At 44.6% G+C, this 23,125-nt stretch overlaps 1 protein-coding gene across 1 annotated transcript in view; it reads right to left on the reverse strand.

The window, feature by feature from the left end:
- Positions 1 to 205: 205 nt before the first annotated feature.
- LOC107380903 (prostaglandin F2 receptor negative regulator) overlaps positions 206 to 23,125 on the reverse strand; it is a 76,501-nt gene continuing 53,581 nt past the window's right edge. Inside the window, exons 12-15 of the mRNA XM_015952296.3 lie at positions 4,846 to 5,032; positions 3,658 to 3,776; positions 3,523 to 3,573; positions 206 to 2,476 (exon numbers count right to left, since the gene is read on the reverse strand). Of these exons, the coding sequence (XP_015807782.1) occupies positions 2,364 to 2,476; positions 3,523 to 3,573; positions 3,658 to 3,776; positions 4,846 to 5,032 (470 nt within the window). The 3' untranslated portion in view covers positions 206 to 2,363. The remainder of the gene's footprint in view (positions 2,477 to 3,522; positions 3,574 to 3,657; positions 3,777 to 4,845; positions 5,033 to 23,125) is intronic.

Genomic DNA, 23,125 nt, shown 5'->3' on the forward strand with positions numbered 1-23,125 from the left:
TTAACAAATATGAAGCATTTTTTAATCCATAAAGAGATTTCATCTAAGTTTACTTTTGCCTTCTTTTCTCTAAACGTAGTTTGTTTCAGGAAAAGCATAGTTTACGTATCGGCTGTAGACGCTAGCATAAACTCTGATTAGTGAACAAGTTAATAATCAGCTGATTTGTTGTCATATAACAAAAGTAAACAATTCAAAAGGAGAATGTGTTTAAAATCTATTTATTAAAAAAAAAATGCTCATAATTCATCATATCAACTGTAGAAACAAAATAAAAACATCAGAGTAGCCATGTTGGGACGCGTTCACGGCGTCTTTCTGAGCTACGTTGTCGTTTGGCACTAAACTCTTTTCCTGCCGGGATCGACTCCTCTGAACATACGGACTCTGGAAGCTACAGACAGATTCATTAGATCAGACAGGTTCTTTCCACCATTTCCAAGTCGTTCTGGTTCTCTAGAACCAGTTTCATGGTCCGGGTCAGCTTGAGCGATAACCTGGAAATAAGCTGATTATTGCTGTTAAACAGTGGCTTAAAAATCACAGCAAACAAGCTGCATCCTGCTGGGTTTCAACATAACTGCGTTAACATGTCACACAGCACGACAAGGTCATTCGTTAACAAAATAAAAGCCCCAGCGGATGGCACGGGTTGAAATGTGACCCAGCTGATTAATGCAGATTCAGATGTAAAGAAATGTCAAAAATGAATTTTTTGATGCCAACGGAGCCTACTGGATTCATGTCAGATGTTCTTGAGAGAAACAGAATAAAAATGAACTTTTTAAGCTTCACTAAAAGCGTTTTAAACTAAACCAGACTATAATCTGAGCTGTTTTACTGGGATTTCAATACAAACTCTCCAGGATGATTTTTATTGCGTGAAGGTCCCAGAACCCTGTAGATGCTCCGTGGCATGAATCCTAACGCTGAAAAAAGTTTTTAAAAAGTGTAAAAAACCAGGAGAAAAGCAGCTTTGTTCATTTCTGGGGTTGAAGTCTGACACCATAAAGGTCAGAGCAGCGTGTCAAACCCTAACCCATGGTTCAACAGTCACATGATCACATCAGATGGTTGCAGGGACAGGAAGGTTTGGCTTGTGGGAAATCTGTGCCAAGCTCGCAGCGGCGCCGCTGAGGAAAAGAACTTTGTGTGCAGAATCTTACGGGGCTGCAGCTTGTTGGAGGTCGAAGAAAAACGGATTCAAAACATGTAAATTTGGCAGAAAACAACAATGAATTCGACAAATGTGTTGCTGTTCAGTCACAAAAATCAAAAATGTCCACGTTTCATCCACATGTTGGCGATTCCCGACCCAAGCAGGGAAGGGCTCCGTAGAAACTCCGGCATTGGGGCGTTTGTGAGGTGCAGCCCAGAGAGATGCTGGGTTTAGAGCGGAGCGAGTCTAAAACAAGTCACAAGTGTTCCCCAACAGTGAGCTAGGCTCCGCAAACGGATCTGACAAACATGCATGATTCTAAAAAACAACCAAAGAAGCTTCTCCTTCCACCCTGAAACACGTCTGCTCATGAGTGACATCATAGTGTCGTTTTAAATCCGTACATGCAACCCTTTAGTCTCACAACACCCACACGGCGTACGAAACACGAGACGCAGGCAAACACCAGCGGCTGGATAAATGGGTCGGGCAGCCGCACACAGGATAGCTCACACACAAACACACACACTGCACATCTCATCGTAAAACTGAAAATGTCACATTTTAAAGTCTCTTAATTCTGTAAAAACTAGACTTGAATAAAGGTGGTTTCGTCGGGTTTGTGCAAAACGAGAACCCAACGGGAAGAGCACAGAGCCAGGACCAGACCAAAGACACGTCAGGGTGTCAGACGGCGCTTGACCCCCAACCACGGATGTGCTGGAGGACCCAATTACCACCAGACTCAGAGAGGTTGCACTTTGCACCGAGCCTTGGTTACAGAGAGGACGAGAGGTCCAGCTTCATTTGTTATTCCTAGTTAGGGAGGCAGCTGATCCGTTTGGAGGTCCGTTACTCCCAGCGGGCAGTGACGTCTCAAAGAGTTTCTCATCAACTTGAAGTCCAAACAAAGGAAAGATCACTAGAAGCGCCGCGGATTTCTCCCAGAAACAGAAGTCTGAAAGGCTTTAACTCCATGGGTGAGTGTGAAAGACCCCTGCACCCCCACTGCAGAGCTGAAATGTCCTGAGCACCGTTGAAAAGCACTGTGAGCGGTCGATCGGGAGTCCGAGTCCAGTTACTCCCAACGCCCGTCGTCGGCGAACAGCTGGGTGTCCCAGAAGTCGTCGACGGGCGTGTGTCTGCTGTTTGTGTGGTGCTTCCTGTGGGCGCTGCAGTGTGTGGACGCAGGGGAAAGTGTGTGTCAGTCCATCTCAAAGTTCATCAGCTTGTTGTGCGAGCGGGGAGTGTGTGTCGTGTTACGGCAGCAGCAGTGGGCGCACAGGAGACCCAGGAGCACCGAGAAGAGCCCGACGCCTGGAGAGAGAGAGAGAGAGAGAGACACACACACACACACACACACACACACACACACACACACACACACACACACACACACACACACACACACACACACACACACACACACACACACACACAAGGTGCGACTATTACCGGTTCTGTTTATGTTCATGAAAACACTCAAAGCCAACAAATGCTGTGTTTCTGTCCCTAGAGCCACGGAGACGAGTCGCTCCCCCGTTTCAGAGACGTGTCTCGTCTCTGAAACGGTTTTACAAACCTGACCCGGACTAGAAGCTAGCACCCGGACCTGGACCGGGTCTGGATGGCGAGCCACGCTGCTTGCGGGTACATCGACAGACGCGAGGTCAGCGGTCCCTCCGACCACCACCAGCAGGAAAGGAGGCTCAGTGACACTACAACAGCATCAGAATGAGCAGGACTCGAACCTGCAACCCTCTGGTTACCCTAACCAGGTGATTAACGGGTAACTCATCCAGTCCATCAGGTTCAGAGAAAAAAAACTAAGCAGGCGTGGGGAACCCTGGTCCTCGAGCGCCGGTATCCTGCACGTCTTTGCTCCAACACTTCTGATCAGGCTCTGCAGAAGCCTGTCAATCACCTGCTGGTTGAAATCAGGTGTGTTGGAGCAGGGTTGAAACCAAGATATGCTAGATAGCGGCCCTCGATGGACCAGGGTTCCCCACCCCTGAACGGATGGACGGGAGACCTCCAGGACAGGGCTGGACACTGATCTAGAAAATCTGTCCAACTCTGACCTGCTAGCCTGTCTTCCAGAGACAACTGTCCCCTCAGCTGTCTGTGGACCAGTGAAGTACACACCCAGACACCAAACAGCCCTGTGACTACCCATACTACAGATCGCAGGATCCGTTTTTATTCATCGTTCCGATCGGAGGTCGCTCTTTTAACAAAAGAGAGAATTTCATTCAATTCTCTTTTCGAATGTCGTTCCTACGGACGTTAGAACCCGTTTTCAGTGACAAACGCCTGAAAACGCGTCTAAGTGACCGCTACAGTTATGTTCATGCTGATCTTACCCAGTGAAGCTGCTGCACCGTACAGGAGAGGAAACTTTAGGGAGTCCCACACTGGAAACACGAGACGAGCAGAAATGAGTTAGATTCTGCGTAACTCGTGAGTTCATCTCTAAACGAAGGAGGAGGTTTCCTCACCAGCAAACTTGACAGAGATGAAGACTCGTCCAGACGTCAGCTCTCCGGCTTCGGTCCAGGCTCCCGTGGAGGACGACAGGTACCAGGGCGTGGCCATGCAGTGGTACTCTCCACTGTCCCTGAGAGGTTACAACTGGAAGAGTTAATATCAAAGATGCACCAACATCGTGTCGTGTGCACGACAGTTACAGAATAAATACAACGTTCACCTGGACAGGTGAGACACCCCCCCCCCCCACACACACACACACACAGAACATGAGAATAAAAAACGTACCACCGTCTAGCAGACGTTTCTGTACCCAACCCCTGACCCGTATGAAAGCTCACCGGTGGACGTGACTTTAACCCGATCACGTCTTCAGCATTCAGCATTATTAATGCTGACCAGCGCTGGGAAGCACGCATCTGTATTGATGTGACCTGGCGGCCCACTGGATGCATCAGGTGTTACGCTTCACAGCTGGTTTCCCTTCGTTTGTCATCTTTGATCTTTACTCTAACACTTATTGGACTTCTACTAGGGTACCACTTAGTCCTGATGGCGTCCTTCAGCCACACGATGAGTACGGTGGCTCATTCCACTCAGCCCCGCCCACTCCTGTTAGGCCAGGGCCGACTTTCCAGTCTGAAACAAGTGGCTTTTCACACGTTCATAAGGTACCAGCTAAAGCTTCTCCACAGGTGCCCCAGCACTAGAGGGTGAGGGTTACGTAGGACACCTACTGAGGAACAACCTGGCTCTGTTCCATCCATGCGTACCCCTGTAGGCACCCAGCTGAGTGCCTACAGAGGCATGTACCCTCAGAAGTATGCACCCCATGCATGTCCACTAAACCCACCCATAGGTACCAGGTACTGGTACCAGCCCATAATCGTATTCCTACCCATCTACTTTGGTTCTGAATTTAAAACCATAGCTCCTCGTGAACTGGTACCGACCTGGATCACCTCTCTGGACATAATCCTTGTTCCTTCTCCCCCACAGAGGACGGGTCAGGACCAGGGAGGTCCTCTGTCCTACAATCCCATCCATCTACCCAAGTCCGTAGTCTTGGTGGTAGTCAGCACCAGGTTGTTCTGAGATGGTTAACCTCCTCCCTACCGCTCAACACCACCGTGACAGAAGACATTCTCGTGGACCTGTCCAGACCTAGAAAAACTAAAGTCAACACCACATGGACCAACCTGTCCTGAGTGCCATAGATGTTCAGCTGGTAGCTGTTGGTGTCTTTGCGCTCAATCGAAACGTCACTGGAAGAGTTCCGGTGGACTTTTCTCACGACGCCAAAGCGATCCAGGGTGGCGACTCGAGCGTTCAACTGTCCTCCCCGCAGCCTGGTGAAGAACCAGCTCACCTCGTAGGACAGGTCATCTGAGCAGAAAACGCAGAGTTCAGGTCAAAACGTGGAAAGGAGAGGCTGCAGGTTCTTTCTTTATCCTCCTGTGTTAAACTAAGCTAGGCTAAGCTGTTAGGCTAAACTAGTGAAAGAACCAGAGACATCTCAGGGTTGCTGAAGACATTTTGGGAAGTACTTCCTGTGATCAGCCTCATGCTAGTGGGTCATAGGAGCTCTTTAATACCATCCCACATCTTCTCAGGGACCACCAGAGTGGTTTACTGCCTGCTTTTATGGGCTTTCCACATTTTTAGCTACAATTAAGCTAAAGACAGTGGCCCATAAATGCCGTTTAAAGACAGTTTGAATAAGTTCCTGCTAATGCAGGACATTTAACACAACAAACGCTGTTTTAAAGTGCTCCTAAAAGGCATTTGTGTTTAGCTGATGTAATGCATTTCAAGCAGCTGACAGATCAAGTGAAAACTCAGAGGCTGTTAAATTTGACAGAAGTAAAAAAGCTCGGCGTCTGAAAATGGGTCATTTAATCACTGCTGCTTTCTGGTGTGTGCCGACAGCCATCACACCGGGTCCAACGTTCACAGGAAGTCCCGTCATCACTCAAATCAAATCAGCTGATGTCTGATAAAACACAGAGATGGGCAACAGCGACGTCGGTTCCAGATAATCGTCGTAATGGATGCAGTCGAAGGAAATAAAAAAAAGGGAAGCTAATCACTTCCAAGAGCAAGAGGTAGGGAGGGAAGCGTGGAGCGTGAGACCGACAGGAGCACACACTAGTCATTAGTCTGTCAGGAAGAGAGGGACTATTAGCCATGTGACTCCTACACTCAGAGACGGAATAAAACCCCACGGAGCCTGAGTCATCCTCCGTCATCCACGAGACAAACGCGCGCGGGGGGGGGGGTGGTACACATAACAGCAGCATTTCCCAACACGACTTCACAAAAACACAGACAAAAGATAAAAAACAATCATGAAAGCCGCGCAGAAGTGAGGAGGAGGAAGAAAACGATGGATGGGCTGGTAATGGGAGGGGGGGGGGGGGCTCACCCAGAGCAGAATAATGAATCTCCCTCGCCCTCTCCTCCATAATGGGTTCATATTCAAGCGCTACATCGTTAAAACCTGAAGCAGTAGGCGGTGAGGCGTAACGCCGTCTCCATTTTCCAGACCCGGACCCTGGAAAATCTGGATGTACTCTGGTCAAAGTTCACTTAGAATACACCCTGGTACAACAGCTTAGTAACACAGACCCACAACTGTATGGACAGAGTACTACCATAAGTTCTTCTATCTACTCAAGGTACCCTGCATAGTGGAATAATGACACCTGGTGGTCAGGTTTGGGTACTGCAGCCCATTTTTACACACTAGTGACTTCACCACTACCTCTCCGTGATGCCAGCTACGGATCAGCAGAAGATTCTGGATGAGGAGCAAACACGGGTCATACCCAGTTAGCTGATAAGTAGATAAAACATTTCACTGTAATATCAAGATGTTGGTAAAGGAAATAAAGTGGCTTCAGATATGTTTGCTTCTAATTCACCGTTAGCATCGTTAGCTCAACGTTGGCCTCTAGCCTTCACCCAACAGGAGAGTAAAACCAAAAGATGCCGTGGCTTCTTAGGGGTACAAGAAATGACTTCTGGGTTGCTCCTGTCGCTTCCATATTGTACTTTTAAGAACTTTGTATTTATGATAAATTACCTGCACTTGTATAGCGCCTTTCTGAGTCAGAGGACAGCAAAGCACTTTCCACTACAATCCGGTCCTTCGCCCATTCACACACTGGTGGTGATGCTTCGCAGCCACAGCTGCTCTGGGGTACTCTGACAGAAGATGTAAGGTGGCCGAGAACAGGTAGGGTGAAGTGTGTGACCCAAGGCCTGGATTCAAACCGGCAATACACCAATTTAGGGTAAACTCCACCACCACCATGTGGTGCAGGTTCTCCCTGGAAGCACCCTTTAAGTACATTGTGAGTACGAGGCTTTACTATGTACTACTAACAGATTTTTCTTTCTGCTTTGTAGTGGTCTTTATTTTGGATGCATATTTGAATTAAGTGTGAGAATCTAGTGGAGAGGAAAACGAAAAGAAAACACCAGCAGAGTTTTATCGTGTAAGGAAAAGCCGATGGTCTGAGATCATCATCAGTTCTGGATTTGAACGAAAACAAAAGCATGATTCAGTAATCAGTGGTTGTCTTGGTAAAAACCTGATGGTCGAAGTCAGACAAGAATCTCCAGACATCTTAAGGACGACTGAGAGAAAACAAATGGGAATCGATAGAAAGCTCCAGGAAAAGCAGCCTGAGTGACGGATGACAACTCAATAATCCCAGAGGACGAGTCGCCAAGAACATCCCAGACTGTTCATTGACTAATCTGCATTAAACAAATGTTTAAAATAATATGAGAAGAGTGGAACATCCTTCACTCATTATTAATACATGTGCAGTGGTCTCTAGTAGGAATGAATGTGTGTTGAACTCTGGGGAAAAAAAGCTCTGGTGCGCCTGTTTCAGCATGGAGAAGAAAGTAACTTCAGACGACTTCCTGATATCTGGACTTCTCTCCTCTGATTGGCTAACAGCAACATGACTCTACCACTGACTGTTTTCTCTCCAACGCTGATGTTCTATCTCCACCAATAACACAAGCCTGGAGGAGTTCTGCTGTGTGGTGGAGTAGCTAATGCTAACGGTTAGCTTCTACATCCTGGATGCCAAACCAACAACAGCCTTCCCCGTCGTGAGTCAGATGGGTGAGTCCATGAATGTTAGTGACAGTGTGACGTAGATCTGTCAGGACTTTCTAAATCTAAAGTTTCACCGTCTGTTTTCGATCAGAAGCTAATGCTAATGCTAGGTGTAGGAGACTATTTTCCTGTTCTGGTATGTCTGTTATTATTGGCTTTACACCAGATCTATAGAAATACTGAATCAGAAAATTAAAGGGAGTGATTTCACGCAAAACTCAATCCCAATCAGATGATCCAAGTTATTCCATCTGGCCATTCAGGCGAACTTTCACCTGTCCTGAAGCTCACTCTCTATTCTTCCACCACCACAGCCGTTTTTCTATTATGGGATGTTTCTAGGTTTAGTTTCAAAGCAACAAATGAACAATCGAACCAAACAATGATTCTTTTAACCACTAAAGTGTTGATTAGATGTCAAGTTTTCCAAGTCGTTCTCTCTCCAGTCTAAATCAGTCGCTTCCTGTCGATGGGCCCTTCTTTGCATCATCATTAATAATAATTAAACTCACTTCAGATGATTCGATGTGACTAATATGATGGTTACGACAACGAAGGTGATGATGAAGATGAGTCAGGGCAGCACGGTTACTTCACCCACGAAGGCCAGAGGACGAGCGCTCCATTAACCAAGGAGGAGGAAACAGGACGTGACACTAAAGGAGGGGGGTTAATGGGGTCGAGTGACCACGCGAACACACACACACACACACACCCTCCAGACTCGCCATCAACCAACAGCTCTGACACTGAGAGGACATCTCCGGCGCTTCGTGAAGGTACTTACATAAGGACTAACCTACTTTCTGAAGTATCCTATAGTACATACACAGAGTTTAAAGTACTACTTCTGTACATGTTTTCAGTTTCTGGTTCCAAACCTCAGAAGGTTCTGGTGAGGTGTGGAGCAAACCTTTTTACTATACAGGAGTTAAAAGTGTTTGACTGAAGATGAAGGATTGTTTTCTCACCTCCACCAGCAGGAGCATCACAGGTCTTCTGGATTTTATTAGAATTTCCTTCATTTAGAATCAAAAATAGGCTTTTCTGTTTCATTAAAGTAGAAAACGTTCCCATTTTACTGGATGGTTCCTGTAGGACATCCTCTAGAGCAGGGGTCACCAAGCTTGGTGAAGCTGAGAGCTACTTCATGGGTACTGAGCCACACCAGGGCCTTCCAGGTAGGTTCAACAATGACCTTTGAACTAGAATGGAGTTCAAAACATGGCAGCGGATTTATTTATTTATGTTAGACTTGTGCAAAAAGCCTGTGGGCACCTTAAAGGGTTCCTGTGCTTGTGTAGCGCCTCCTTGGGGTTCTACAACCCCCCAAGGCGCTTCATAACACAATCAGTGATCTACCCACTCACGTGCCGGTGATGAGCTACGACCTGCAACCTCCTGATTACTGGACAACCTGCTCTACCTCCTGAGCTGCTGCTGCTCCAGCTGTTCCAGGGGTCACCAGGTAGGTGACCTCTGCTCCAGAGACATTGCTACCAAATTACCTTTAAAAGAATAGATTTTGTTTCATGAACTTCAAACATTTTAGATGAACTCCAAATGTTTCTGGGATGTCTTAAAGATCTAAGTTCACACATAAAACGGTTCCCGTTTTCCTGTAACTTGAGTTCATCGAGAGGAGCCAGTTGAGGTGGCTCGGGCATCTGGTCAGGATGCCTCCTGGACGCCTTCCTGGTGAGGTTTTCCGGGCACGTCCAACCGGGAGGAGGCCTAAAGGCAGACCCAGGACACGTTGGAGGGACTTTTAGGCCATTCCCATCTGTACCGGGTCGGCCCGGGCCGGGTAGCGTAGGTTGTTTACATATCTGGGTGGCCTGGTATTTTTCCGGGCCAACCAAGGCTCATTCTCAGCCCTCTTCTCGAGGGGGTCTGCTTCAGGCCGACCAGGGCCAACACACCCACTGCTGACAGCAAATTCACACCTTCCATTAGAGCAAGCCTCTGATTGGTGGGTAGAATCAGCCCACATGGGCTTAAGGCAAGGATGTGTGGAATCAACCGGGCCAGGCTGGGGCCGACTGGGGCTACCCGGCCCGGGCCGACCCGGTACAGATGGGAATGGCCCATATGTCTCTCACCTGGCCAGGGGAACACCTTGGGATTCCCCTGGAGGAGAGGGAAGTCTGGGCCTCTCGACTTAGGCTGCTGCCTCCATGATCCGACTCTGGATAAGGGGAAGAAAAAGGAAGGATGGATGGAGTTTATCGGCCACACTCTGATGCAGGATCCTCCGGAGGTTTCTTCCTATTAAAAGGGAGTTTTCCTCTCCACTGTCGCTGCATGCTTGCTTAGCATGAGGATTGCTGTAAAGACTGACACGAGTCAGTGACTCGATGCAAAACTGGTTTTCCTTAGACAGGAAGCTTCAGGTCGGAACGTTTACCTGGTGAAGAGCCTTGATGACTCTGGTGCTGTAAGGTGTAAATATCCACGTGTTTCAAATTAGCTGCTTTTATGAAGGTATTTACAGAATCTCACTAATTATTTTATAGTGTCTATATGAATTTTTATAATGAAATGATATTTTGTAATAAACTGCTTCCACTGCTATGCCCTGAGCGTTGAGCTGTAGATGTTCTTCTGCTCACATTGAATCCATTAAAAACAGTTAAAGCCTCATTATTAATGGTTCTTCTGACACGCTGAAGACACGAGGCAAGCTTCCGACTTTGCCGTAAACGATCAAAGACGTGTTTGCAGAATTCCTGACGTGTGAACTCCACCGGCTCTCGCAGCTATAATTAGAAGCCTTCGTCGGAGTCCGGCCTCTACTTTCTTTTGTTCTTGGTGGCAAAGCGGACGGAGAAGTGAGGGGAGGGGATTGGGAACGCTTAGTGACACACAAGATTATTTAGTTTAATACTTGAGCGGGAGAATCACAAACACACACGGGAGGTGCAGCATCTGACCCCGCTCAGCTGTTCCTCAGATCTAAACACACACACCGAAACGCTTCATTTACAGACCTCCACCATGAATGCGGACCTTCACACTTCAAGCTAAGAGTGAAGAGCGCTTTGCATCAGAACAGCAAACCAGTGCGCCATGTTGCAGGATGAAAGGCGGCAGCGCGCGCATCTGAGCGTCTCCCCAAAGGCCTCGTTTCTCAGCCTTCAAGCCATCATGTGTGCAACTCGCTGCAACAAAGAACCCAAACTAAAGCTTTGAAGGGAGATCTGGTCCTGATGTGAGCCCCAGATTCAGCTGAAAACGGGCTCTGGAGCAGACCTGAAGCTGCCAATCCACCCAGATGTGGCACCGTAGTTTCATTAAACAGGAAGCTGTCTGGTAGCTGTAGCATCCCAAACACGGTCTGCAGTCGCTCTAATGGAATATCAGGCCTGAGCTAATAAAACCAAAATGGCTGTCGGTGGAAATGAAGACAGTCTGATTGGATTTCTGTGGATTAATCCCCAGTGGATTAGGAAAACTAAAAAACTCAGTCTGAAACGCAAGCAGACGCACAAAAGAGCGCAAATCACCACCAGAGCTTCTGATGAAACTGTGTGTGTGTGTGTGTGTGTGTGTGTGTGTGTGTGTGAGTGCTCTGCTCCATAAAGCAGGACAGTGCTGTAGAGGAGAATACTAAACACTATAAAAACACCATTTAGCTTCACAGAAACAAAGCCAGTGGGAAGAAGAGTTTCCCTTGTTACTCTCTGCATCCTTAATGAGAACTCCGTAAATGAAGGCAGAGCTCGCTTCATTTTCGGAATCGTCTACACAAACCGTTACGCTACTGGAAGCACAAGACCTACATGTTTAGATGTTTTAAATCTACAATTCTAATGGACTTCTGCTTTAAATGCTAACAATGGAAGGGTGCAAGAACGATCAAAGGGAGTTGGATCCTCCAGGGTGGGAGCCTTTGACTAGTTTGTAGATGAGCGTCAAAAACACGTCATTGCTGCAGTTTCCTGGAACACACGGTGGGCGATGGGCCGAGCCCTTCACCCGTCTATTTTTAAAGTACTACTTTTATCTATGGGACCTCACGGACCTCAGGATAGAGTTTTTTTGCAGCTCTTTAATGTACCCACACATTTGTTTGTGTGTGTGTATATATATATATATATATATATATATATATATATATATATATATATATATACATGTACATATGTGGGTATATGTATACACACATTAATACACATACATAAATATAGAAGCCCTGGATCTGAGCTTGGTTTGTAGCTGTTAGCTAAATAAAACATGTTACCATTAGCTGCTGGTGTCTCCTGCTACAGCTCTGAGAGATGAGAATAGTGTGGTATCAGAGTACTCTTATGTGTACACACCGGAGTATCAGACTGATATATCTACTGTGCAGTACTCCAGTACTGAAGGTGCAGGTCATGCTCCCATCATCAGAGCACCAACCACTGGGCCTCGGAGGAGTTTGGTGTGGAGTTGTAAACGCGGACATTCACACACCAAGCCAGTGTTTCCAGTCTGAAACCAGCACTTTACAAGTCGTCCTTGAAAGCATCATCCCTGCTCCCAGTTGTTTAACTCCAGAACTAATGGAGTGAACATGATGGGACTTCTTTCCTCCTAACAGCTCAGAGTTTTCAGTTTGTGTTGTGTACGTTGTTTACGATCAAAAGCAGATTTCGTACCAACAATAACACAAACACAGAACAAAATCCAAGCTCTGGATTACCTGATAATCAATGATGTTTTATATAATACAGAATCAGGTCTAATGCACGTAATAATATCCATTCATGAGTATAAACTCCACGGTTTCTGCCAGAAAATAGGAATAAATATTCTATAAAACTTCTACCGACTTTCTGAAGATCTTTGGACTTTTTCTCTCATTTTCAGATCGCTCCCTCCCTGGCAGCACATCGGGAGCGTTCTGCAGTTTAAACTGCCCACCTTCAGCAGATACATCTTTTACATTTGTCAGAAACTGTAATAAAACCAAACCTGAGAATAAAGGGCTCCTTTAAAGGTGTGGAACAGCCGCTTAATGATTACATCACAATAGCCTTTACTGATCCCACAGAGGGGAACTTCATCTGCAGTGGTTTCTAGTAGGAATGAGAGAATGATATATGAACATCTGTCCTCTGATTGGCTAACAGCAACATGACTCTACCACTGACTCTGCTCTCTAACAATGTTTTAGCTCCACCAATACCGAGAGGGTGCTCGCTGCAGAACCACAAAGGCGGAGCTGCACCAGAGTCAGCCCCGCCCATTCACACAAACAGCCTAGCCCACTGACTTCTTCTGTTTTTTTTATTTTATCGCAAACTAACCTGACCCACATGAATTACGGCTGTTACTAGTTTACAAATGTTAATGCTATGTTCTATGCTCCAATTAAGCAAGATAAATATAACTAGCTACATGACAAAGCCTGAATATATCCCAAAACAAAAAGGTTTCTTTCAGTAAATCTCTGCCCACAGCCGCTCCAACAGAACCTGCTTACAACAGCATTTAAGGACAAATTATTCAGTGGGTTCTGGTAGTCTAGTGGCAAGATCGTCAAACTTAAGCTTTGCTTTCCTCTCAGCTGATGCTGGTTCGACTCTCGGTGGGCTCGGCAGCAATCTATTTAGCCAGCTGAAACATTTAGTTTGTTTATATTTTAGTTGTAATGTTTATTTTCTGCAAAATGTTCATGTCCCTAAAAGTTATTTGAATTTGGTCGTTCCTAAACAGCATTTTAGTTGAAACTCTGCTCACAAATGGACTCACACTGGCTAAATAAATAAACAGAAAAACACATTAGTCATTATATTTTAAACGATATACCAATAAATGGTTAAAAACATAGTACTGGCAAGTGTAGCTAGAAAAGAAGAAAAAGTTTGCGCCGCTACCGGGAGGCGAACCTGCGCAAAACTACATGCCAAGCTGACTGCACAACCACTTCACCACTACAACTGGTAACAAGCAAGTGGTGTCACATGTAATTGTGCCATCCAGTGTGGTTTTGTAGATGGGATGTATGGTTTTTCGGCGGTGTCTCAGTAGAAGTCATTTCAGAAAAAATTTGTCAGAAAATTCACAGAATATCCAGATTTGAGAACCAAGACCAGACCCGCTTCGGGGGAGAGGACCAAATTGAAGCTCAGATGGGAGGAAAATGCATGAATGAGACCAAAAATGGCTTTGGCGTATTTCTTATGAGGAAATGACAATATAACACGGTAAAAAGTTCCAAAAGTTAGATTTTAAATTATATGGAACCTTTACAAAAACTGTTCAATTAACCTCTCAACTCCGTCCTCAATCTCTCATTTTAGATTATATTAGCTATAACACCCTCTTTGGTTTCAGAATGCTATCAAGTCTGACAACTGGAAGGAATTGGACTGACTCTGATGGAATGGGCGAGGCTGACTCTGGAATGGGCGGGGCTGACTCTGGTGCAGCTCCACCTTCTGGTGAGGCTCCGCCTTTGTGGTTCTGCAGCGAGCACCACTTGCCAATACCACAAGCCTGGAGGAGTTCTGCTGTGTGGTGGAGTAGCTAATGCTAAAAGTTAGCTTCTACTTCCGGGATGCTAAACCAACAACAGCTTTCCCCGTCGAGAGTCCAGATGGGTGAGTAAATGAGTTAAGGGACAGTGTGACGTAGATCTGTCAGGATTTTCTATCCTAGAGTTTCACCGTCTGTTTTCTATCAGAAGCTACTGCAGGAGATAGATGTAGGAGACCATTTTCATGTTCAGCCTGCATGAATCACTCAGAGTGACCCATTAGAATCAGATTTTTCAATGTTCCATACCATTTAAGTGTCAGGTTGTGTAATATTTGGTTTAATAGAAATAAATTTTGTTTTGCAGGAAACAAAATCCCTTAAATCTGTTTCCAAACGACCATTTCCTGTTACAAAGACCCGGCATTGGGCAGAAAACGAGTAAAACAGCTACCAAATATAAAGAAAAAACCCAAAAAGCCAAAACCACTTTTGATCAAGACCGCTTTAAAATGTTACGAGGAGGTGTGTCTGCTTGTCCATGATCAGAGTAAAATCCCATCATGTTGTTGCTTCTACACCCAGCTAGCCGAGACGTTCAGCCTCAACGATAAGAAACTTCTCAGCAACATGCACGTTCCAGCCGGTCCTTCCGGCTGACCAGCTCTACGTTTTGAGGAAGTTTCTGGAGACAACTGTGAGTGGATTAACGCAGGTTGTTTTAACAGCTGCTAATCTCTGAGCAGGAAGTGTTAATACAGTGAGAGTCGTTTTCTGTCACCCGTTCTCACCACTTCAACCCTCTCATCCCTCTTTGGAATCGCTCTCGCTCTCACGTCTCTCGTTAGGAAACGGCACCGAGCTCTCCAACCACTCTTCCCCATTTACTGCCTCCTCTATTCACTCTCACTCGCTCCAGCACTCCTTCTCTTTAGGTCCCTTCACTTCCCTCCAAACTCGTCTCCGTCTATTCTTCCTCTACCTCGTTCTGTCTCCCCGGCCAGCTAACGGAGCGTGAGATTGGCTAATTAACGGCTGCCTGGCGGCTTTGCAAAGAAAGCTGGGTGATTTGGAGAAGAGGTGGTAGAGGCTGGAGATGGGAGGAGGAGCTGAACGAGAGGAGAGAGGCATCCGTCTGACTGCATCATCCTGTAGGTTTTCACTTAAATGTTTTCATCTCAGATCTGTGGGAATACCTTTAGGTAAGAAATGTGTTCTCACACCAAGTAAAAACATCGTCAGAAGGCAAAAACTTCAAAATAAAAGTGTAGAAATTAGTCGATTGTTATTTTAGGAAATGAAAAGGTACCAAAAAGGATGAAGATGTGTATGAGGGTAATAACTTTATCAGAACAGGAAGTAACAAGCAGGGTCATCAAAATAAGAGCATCAAGTGATGCCCATTAAGGTAGACTGTTTGTTATGATGGCAAACTTTTATTTTACAATGATGACTTCATGTGTGTCCTTGTGGACCTCTTTGTGTCGTTTTTGTCTCTTTAATGACTCAATTTTATCCCGTGGTGCATGGCGGCTCAGTGGGAGCACCCCTCAGTGTCGTGGTGCCTCCCGGTAATGACAGTAAAAGACTAATCTACCTTATTTAATGAACACTTAACTGTATACTTTCAATTAAAACATCTGAAATCTGTAGTTTAATCAGCAAAAGGCTCTAGAGCTCTAGAGTTCGCATTTTAAGAACCAGTAGTCAGCAGGTGGTGCAGTTTAGTGGTGATTGAAACTAGAAACATTACAATGAACAAAAGCCATCATGGACATGCTCAACATTCAGCTTTTGGGGATAAAATCTAAATATTTTGTAACATTTGACAGTTTAAGGCACATCTAGACAACGACGGACCGACCATGCTGCGATAAAAGCAGAGAAGAGCTGCCAGGAGAGAAGTGTTGTTGGTTGTTAAAGGCCATTAGATGCTACCAGTGTGTTTTGCCCTTGTTCTGCTTCATTAACTTTTATTTTTACTTTTCAAGCTCCACATAACAGAGAAAGGACAAACGTGCTTTATTTAAAACGTACGACAAAATAAGAGCATACATGCAAAACAGAATGTGACCATTTGTTGTTGCTTACGTTGTTTTGTTATTGTTTTGAGTTCAAATTCAGTATTTAGCCCTAAACTAATAGGAACTTGATTTATGTAATTCATTTAAAAGTGCTAATTGATTATATTTAATAAACAGAAGTCAGGAAACACTCAGATATCCTCTGTTTTATACCGTAATCAAGGATTTTGAGCATTAAAGTCAATAATGGTGATTTAACGTACGTCTAAGGACGAGGTTCAGCTACACGTTTTTGGTATTTAGGGGTAATTCAAGTTAGAATATGGAACATTTTAATTCATTGTGTTTAGAGGTTTGCAGAATGAATGTAAAGTTTCTCCATTAAAAGCTATATTTAAAAAAACAAATAATCTACATTTTATTCAGTCGGGCACGACACCTCGTTCATAGTTACATCTAACAGCCACTAGAGGGCAATGCTGAGCTAAAAAGTCCGCTCAGCAAGGCGTCCGTTTAGTGAAACCCTTCTGCTCGCTGTGCCTTCATCTTTTGAACACCTTGATCCAACAGCTGAAACGTCTCCTCAGCCTTCATTAGTGTCTACAGGAGTGGTTCATCATTACCTTCTCAGAGGCATAGTGGTAATGTCCGCCCTGTTTCATTAGCCCTGTAAAGGCTCAAGAACATTATTTATAAATATGAAGAAGTTGCATAGTTTGGTTTTAAATAAAAAAACTTCCTTCACCCCAAAAAATCCTAATGAAACCTGAAAGTGAACATCTGGAATGGTGTAGGAGTACCTCTAAGCTGGTAAACGAGCTTCTTTACTGGATGATTTTCTAGATCTATGCAGGCTCAAGGATTTACAACCAGAAGTAACTCGGATGGTCCGACAGGAGGTTTCTGCCAGCGTGGTTGAAAACTGATAAACGAGATTACAGAATTAACCAGGAAATCTTTCCACAGGCTCTTCCTACCTGGAAGACTAGTTGCAGATTTTCAGTGTGTGTTTATGTCGTTAGTCTCACCCGCGCACACGCACGCACACACACATACACACACTTGACTTCTCTACAAATGAAACCAGTTTTATGAGACGAGAGAATTTTGGTCTAATTTGACTGAATTCCTTGTATTTTAGTAATAATAGCCATTAAAGGTGATAACACTCGTGATAATCGTGCCTCACTAGTGTTGGTTTCCTCTCTCGGCTCCTTTAGAGGTGGCAGCAGCCTGTGTGTGTGTGTGTGTGTGTGTGTGTGTGTGTGTGTGTGTGTGTGAGTGTGTGTGTGTGTATGTGTGTGTGTGTGTGTGTGTGTGTGAGACCAGGTGAAGAACAAAGCTTTATGTTTCCTCCCCACCAGAAACGGGAGAGCTCTGCTGTTATTTTTACTACAGCTTTTCAGAGATAGCTCATGAAGCCGTCACCGTGTCAGTGGCGCTGCGAGTAAAAGTACATCTCTAACGATGATGTCATCTTCCTCACCGCTGATTTGGAGTGCGAGGCGTCTGACAGGCTTCTGCCTCTGCAACAACATGCCATTCATGCCTCTCCCTAATGAACAGTGTGTGTCTGCATGCAGCTGCACGTCGCGCTAAAGCTAAAAAATCACAACAGCTGCAGCTCTGACACATTACGGCCACACTGTTGCCCCGACAACAGTCTGAGGTGTCGCCAAAACTACAGGTGGCCTTCAAACGCGTCGTAAACGCTCAAAGTCACGTCTGACCTGGTTTCAGGCATGTACACAACGCAGGAGCCCGCGTTACAACTAGATGGTAGGCAAACATCACTTATGGAAGCAGCCATATTGGATTTTAGGAAACAGGATGTGGGCTTGAAAGTCCCGCCTACTCAAGATCAAACATCTGTTTTTTTACGCATCAAACAAATAACTAGGTGTGTTTTTCATGTTTTAGTAAAGAAAATGTCCCACAGGTTTCCATGGAAGGGGCGGGACTTAAAGCGTATACTGGAACCAGCAACTAGATGGCGTGATTGCTCCTTTTGGCTTCCACGCCTGTTACATGATTCTAAACGTTAACGACTACAGTACAACGACTTTAACTGTGAGAATGATCTCATGTGGTCTGATGATGCTTACAAAGAGGTGTGAAGATGTAATGTAAATATTTCAAGTAATAGAGTACAGTTCCTATCGATTTATTTAAAGAAAAACCTCCATCAGTCCTTCATCTTCCATTTAATTCAGGTTCGACTCTAAAGTTAACCCAGACTTTCTTCTCTAAAGCCAACATCAGGTCCTCCCTGGTGTAAACCCAAGGCATGACCAGGCCAAAGAGGGTCTTCTGAAGCCAGCTCCCAGAGGACGGCGACCAGGACGTGTCCTAATCAGGTGCTCGCACCATCTCAGCAAAGCTCTTTTGATGTAAAGGACCAATATCTCTTACAAAAAGCTCAACCTGAATGATGGAGCTCCTCACTTGGGGTCCATGCTAGAAGTCAGCAAAAACTCCAAATCCCAGAATGCAGTGGAACAGCCTTCCAAGACCAGCTCCTCCCGCTCCTCTGTTGTTGCCCTCTCTGGGAACTCATGCTGAAGGCTGCAGCTACAGAGTGAGAAAAGGTGGGAGGTAGGCGCTCCGTCGCTGTGCATTTTTTAAAAGCAGAGCAGGCCAAGCTAACGCTAATTTGCCAAATTTAAAGGTGAGAAAATAGCTTGAACTCTGAGGCAGTTATCTAACGATCACCAGCTCCCCACACAAGCTGCTCTAATGAGCTCACCAGCGCTTATATATAGATATAATTTTAGATAAGTGGCAGCTTTTCTTTGCTGTGACAACAATGACACCATCACATGGTAGTCTGACTCCAATGATCATTCAGTCCTGAGGATTCTAACGTTTCTACTCCTAGAATATACCAAAGTACACAGAATACACCAGAATGACCGAATGTGTCCGATAGTGGGCCATCCACAGAACTAATTACCACGGTGTTGCACTTAAATATGCTAATTATCTAGAATTATAATTTACAATAAACTCCTTTTAGTTACTGTTAATTTGTAAGTAACATAATGTAATCACACTACATTTTGTAAAAGCACCTAAAAGCATTTAAACTGTTTATTGTAACAGACTGCATATTCACTAGCACAACATTAGCTGCTCTATGCTAACGTATCATCACCACTAGCAGCTAACATAAATATAAATCATCCACTCGGTCACGTTAACAGAACAAAGCTGGAGAAAATCGCCTCTTTTAGTCATCAGGCTCAGGATGTGTCACACCTAAAATCGTCCTGGTAGAAACGATCCCGGAAAACATCTTTTTCTGACAGATCTCTGATCTCAGCGCTTTAGCAAATAATCAGAAAAGATTTAAATCTTTACCTATCCAATATCGCCACATCATACACCCCGAAGACCCTTCACCGATGTTTTTGTTGCCACGAGACGCCTAGGAAGGACCAGACGATGATTACATGGATTTGTCTTTTAGATATATGGATGCCCCAATACTGATACCAGCCTTAGATATTCATCTGAAACTTTGAGTACTTATTAAAGTACTCTGATACCAAGTAGCCAGTAATACTTTCTGTGATGCGACGCTGAGCTCTGGGTTGAGGTGAAGCAGCAGCACCTGGAGTCATGCTGCCGAACCTTCAAGATGTGCTTGGTTCTGGTAAAGAACACACAACAAATCCGTACATCACAGCGGAGCCCGTTTTAATTAGCCGAGTTTAGCTAACAGCTCCAACAGAAACAGCTGACCTGAAATGCTGCTTCATAACACTCAGAAGAATAAAGATCCAATTAGGATCCAATAAGCTGAGAAAAGGCTCAGTCGACAGAGGAAACGAGGGACTTCTGAAAATATGGAAAGCTATCGTATCATGTAATCAAACGTTGGCGTGTCATCTGTGTATTTATTGGTTTCTCTAAGAGTCATAAGGTTTATATTCTATTTATTTGATATTTTCACATCAGATCAGATCAACCCAAACCCTAGAGAGAGAAAAGCCTTTCTAGACTTGACCCCACTTCCTGTTTGGACACTTCAGATTATATGGAAGAGGCAGATTAATAATCTCCAGCTAGCAGAGATGAATCATGAGTTTCTGGTTCTGTGCTCTCAGTCGTGAAAACAAGCTCTGACAAGAGAGCCGGGGAATGTTTCTACGTTCACCGTTGCACAACCGTCGTTCTCATCTGGTGTCGGAGCAGCTTCAGAGGTGAGGCAGCGATACGTGTCGCAGCAGAGTGTGATGAATCTGATTGTTACTCAACCGGGATCAAACTGCATCAACATGCAGTGAGAAGGCAGATCGTTTCAGGAACAAAGGTGTTGCTTTGTGGTCTGATTATTCCCTCACACATAGGAAAAGGAAAGTAAAACCATAACAGGAAATGAAGGAACGACCGGATCGACATTAGGATGAATAAAAACTAGAATTAGTCCCAAAAGTGAGTAAAAAAAAAACTCTGTCCTCACTAGTAAACATGTTTATCATAAATAACAAATAAACACCGTTCTGCTCCCAGACTCTGTCCCACGTTGCTGCTCCGAACACTTCATTCATTTTTTCCATTGACTCCACTTTTAGAATCAATTTGCTGCAAATTTTCACCAAATCTAGAAAACAAAACCGATGAAAGAATCATCTTAAACACTTTTCGTCCTAGCCGACTCAATTCTCCTTCTCTGTGGTTTGAGACACAAGTTCACGAAACCCACCGAGCCATCAGGACTTGGACTCATTAGTAACTTTACTCTGATGGCACCAAATCTTTTAGCCTTGAATTTAAAACAATAAAAGCTGCAAACACTCATGGGTGAAGAATGCAAACAAGACTAAACAAATCAGCAGAAATACTGTTAGTAATTAGCATAGCTAGCAAGACATACGGTCAGAAAACACTGAAATTCGGGTGAAATTAGCCTAGAATCTAAATCATCAATCGCCAAAGCTAAATAATTTAGGCACGCTCCACTGGAACCTCTACAAGCCCGGCTAGTGTTGTGGCCGACCAATCACAGCGTTTTATTTAGAAAAACTATGTATTGTTTTTAAGTATTTTTAAAATCTTTTATTTACTTCCACTTTTAAAATGACGGACCGCCCCGTTGACTGACATCTGTAGTGGTCCAATCACAGCACTCTATTGGTTTGGTGGACCAATCACAGCACTTAGTGGGTGGGATGTTACTGAAACATCAAAGACGGCAACGACTCATTGAAAACGGCTTTGGACTATTTAGACTTGGGTTTTTCTTCGAGTCAAGAGCAAATAGAAATACTTACGATAATTTAGAGACGGTTGTATTTGAGCCTCTGACGTAGGAACGGGACAGCCTCACTGACCGACATCCATAATGGTGAGTGGGTCATGTTGTTTGTTATCCAGCATCACGTGGAGACGTTTAGAAAGACAACACAGATCCCGCCCCACGACTGCTGATGGATCCTGGCCAGACTATATATTCTCATGTATAGGATGACTTGCCAGGCTGGAGTGAAATTCATTAAATCTTTGAAAACACAAACCAATGAGTTGCAGCTGTTTTAGTCAAATTGATACAGGAATACCCCACGGCTTTACCGTTATGATGCTAAAATTATATTTAAAAGCTTTGTTTTGATTTCTACTGAGAATTTACATGCAAACATTTACTATATTTCTTTTGTGTGGAGCAATCCAACCTCCGACTGCTAGGTGGCAGCAGTTTTTATTACCTTCATGCTGATGGAACAACGAGATCTTGCGATAACTCTGGACGTGTCAAGGAAGCATCTGACCAGAGTTAAAAAAAAGCTATATTTAAAGAAAACTCTCACTATCGTCTGGCTTTTAGATTTGCGATAAATCGTATCGTTGTCCCTGCATTTAGATAAATATCGTATCATCAGATTCTTGCTAGTACACACCTAGCAACCATCACACCAGATTATAGCTCACCATCTGTTAAATCCAGCGACATTTTTATGCTTGCTGATAACCATCATGAACCTAAAGAGTTGTAGAAGAACCACAGCAGGTTAACAACAGACTAGAGAGGCAAGCAGAACTGTAATAAACCTGAAGTAATGCAGAATGAAGGAGAAACGCCGTTCCCCCTCCGTCCCTGGAGCAGCTGTTTGTGAACACACACTTCACAGCCACCGACACACTGAGCCCTGCAGCTTCCCCCTGCTATGAGGCAACATGCATTATTATGTTTGCACATAGGCACAACCCATACACCCAGCAAAGGCACAGGAGCAAGGGGAGGTGTTTGCAGAGTGACATCCATCACATGCAACTGAACGATTGCAGAAATACTTTAATATTCCAACAGAGTTAAAGTAAAACACGATGCAAAGGAAGAAGGAAGCGGCACATTGGTGACAGATGGACAGGGGGTGGTGTGGAGGCACACATGACGTCATGCTTTAGAGGCTGGAGTCATGAGGAAGAGAACTGTTCTATTCTGCTGATTTCTGATAACCTCACCATGATCATGTTTCACTATCCGATTTATTCATCTATCAGGAACTTTAATCTCAGTCTAGTTTAATTACCAACTCTTAACTTGTACTCCTACAGTTATTCTCCCCTTCTCTCTAGATCTTTAGTTACTGTTTCTCACAGTGACAGAGATCCTAAATAAGCTAACAGCAGGCTAATGCTAATGTCAACAAGTGAGTCAGACCGGGATACAAGCATCTTAGATAATGCAGAAACAAACTTTCTGATAATCTGGTTGGAGTTACCCAGTCGGTGCAGGAGATGCTACAGCTAGCTACTGCTGCTAACAGTGATGCTACAGCTAGCTACTGCTGCTAACGGTGTTAGCAAACACAAAATTCTACAGGTTACACAGACGTAAAGGTTTATAAA

The sequence above is a fragment of the Nothobranchius furzeri genome, chromosome 14, assembly GCF_043380555.1.
Source record: "Nothobranchius furzeri strain GRZ-AD chromosome 14, NfurGRZ-RIMD1, whole genome shotgun sequence".
NCBI classification, from domain to species: domain Eukaryota; kingdom Metazoa; phylum Chordata; class Actinopteri; order Cyprinodontiformes; family Nothobranchiidae; genus Nothobranchius; species Nothobranchius furzeri.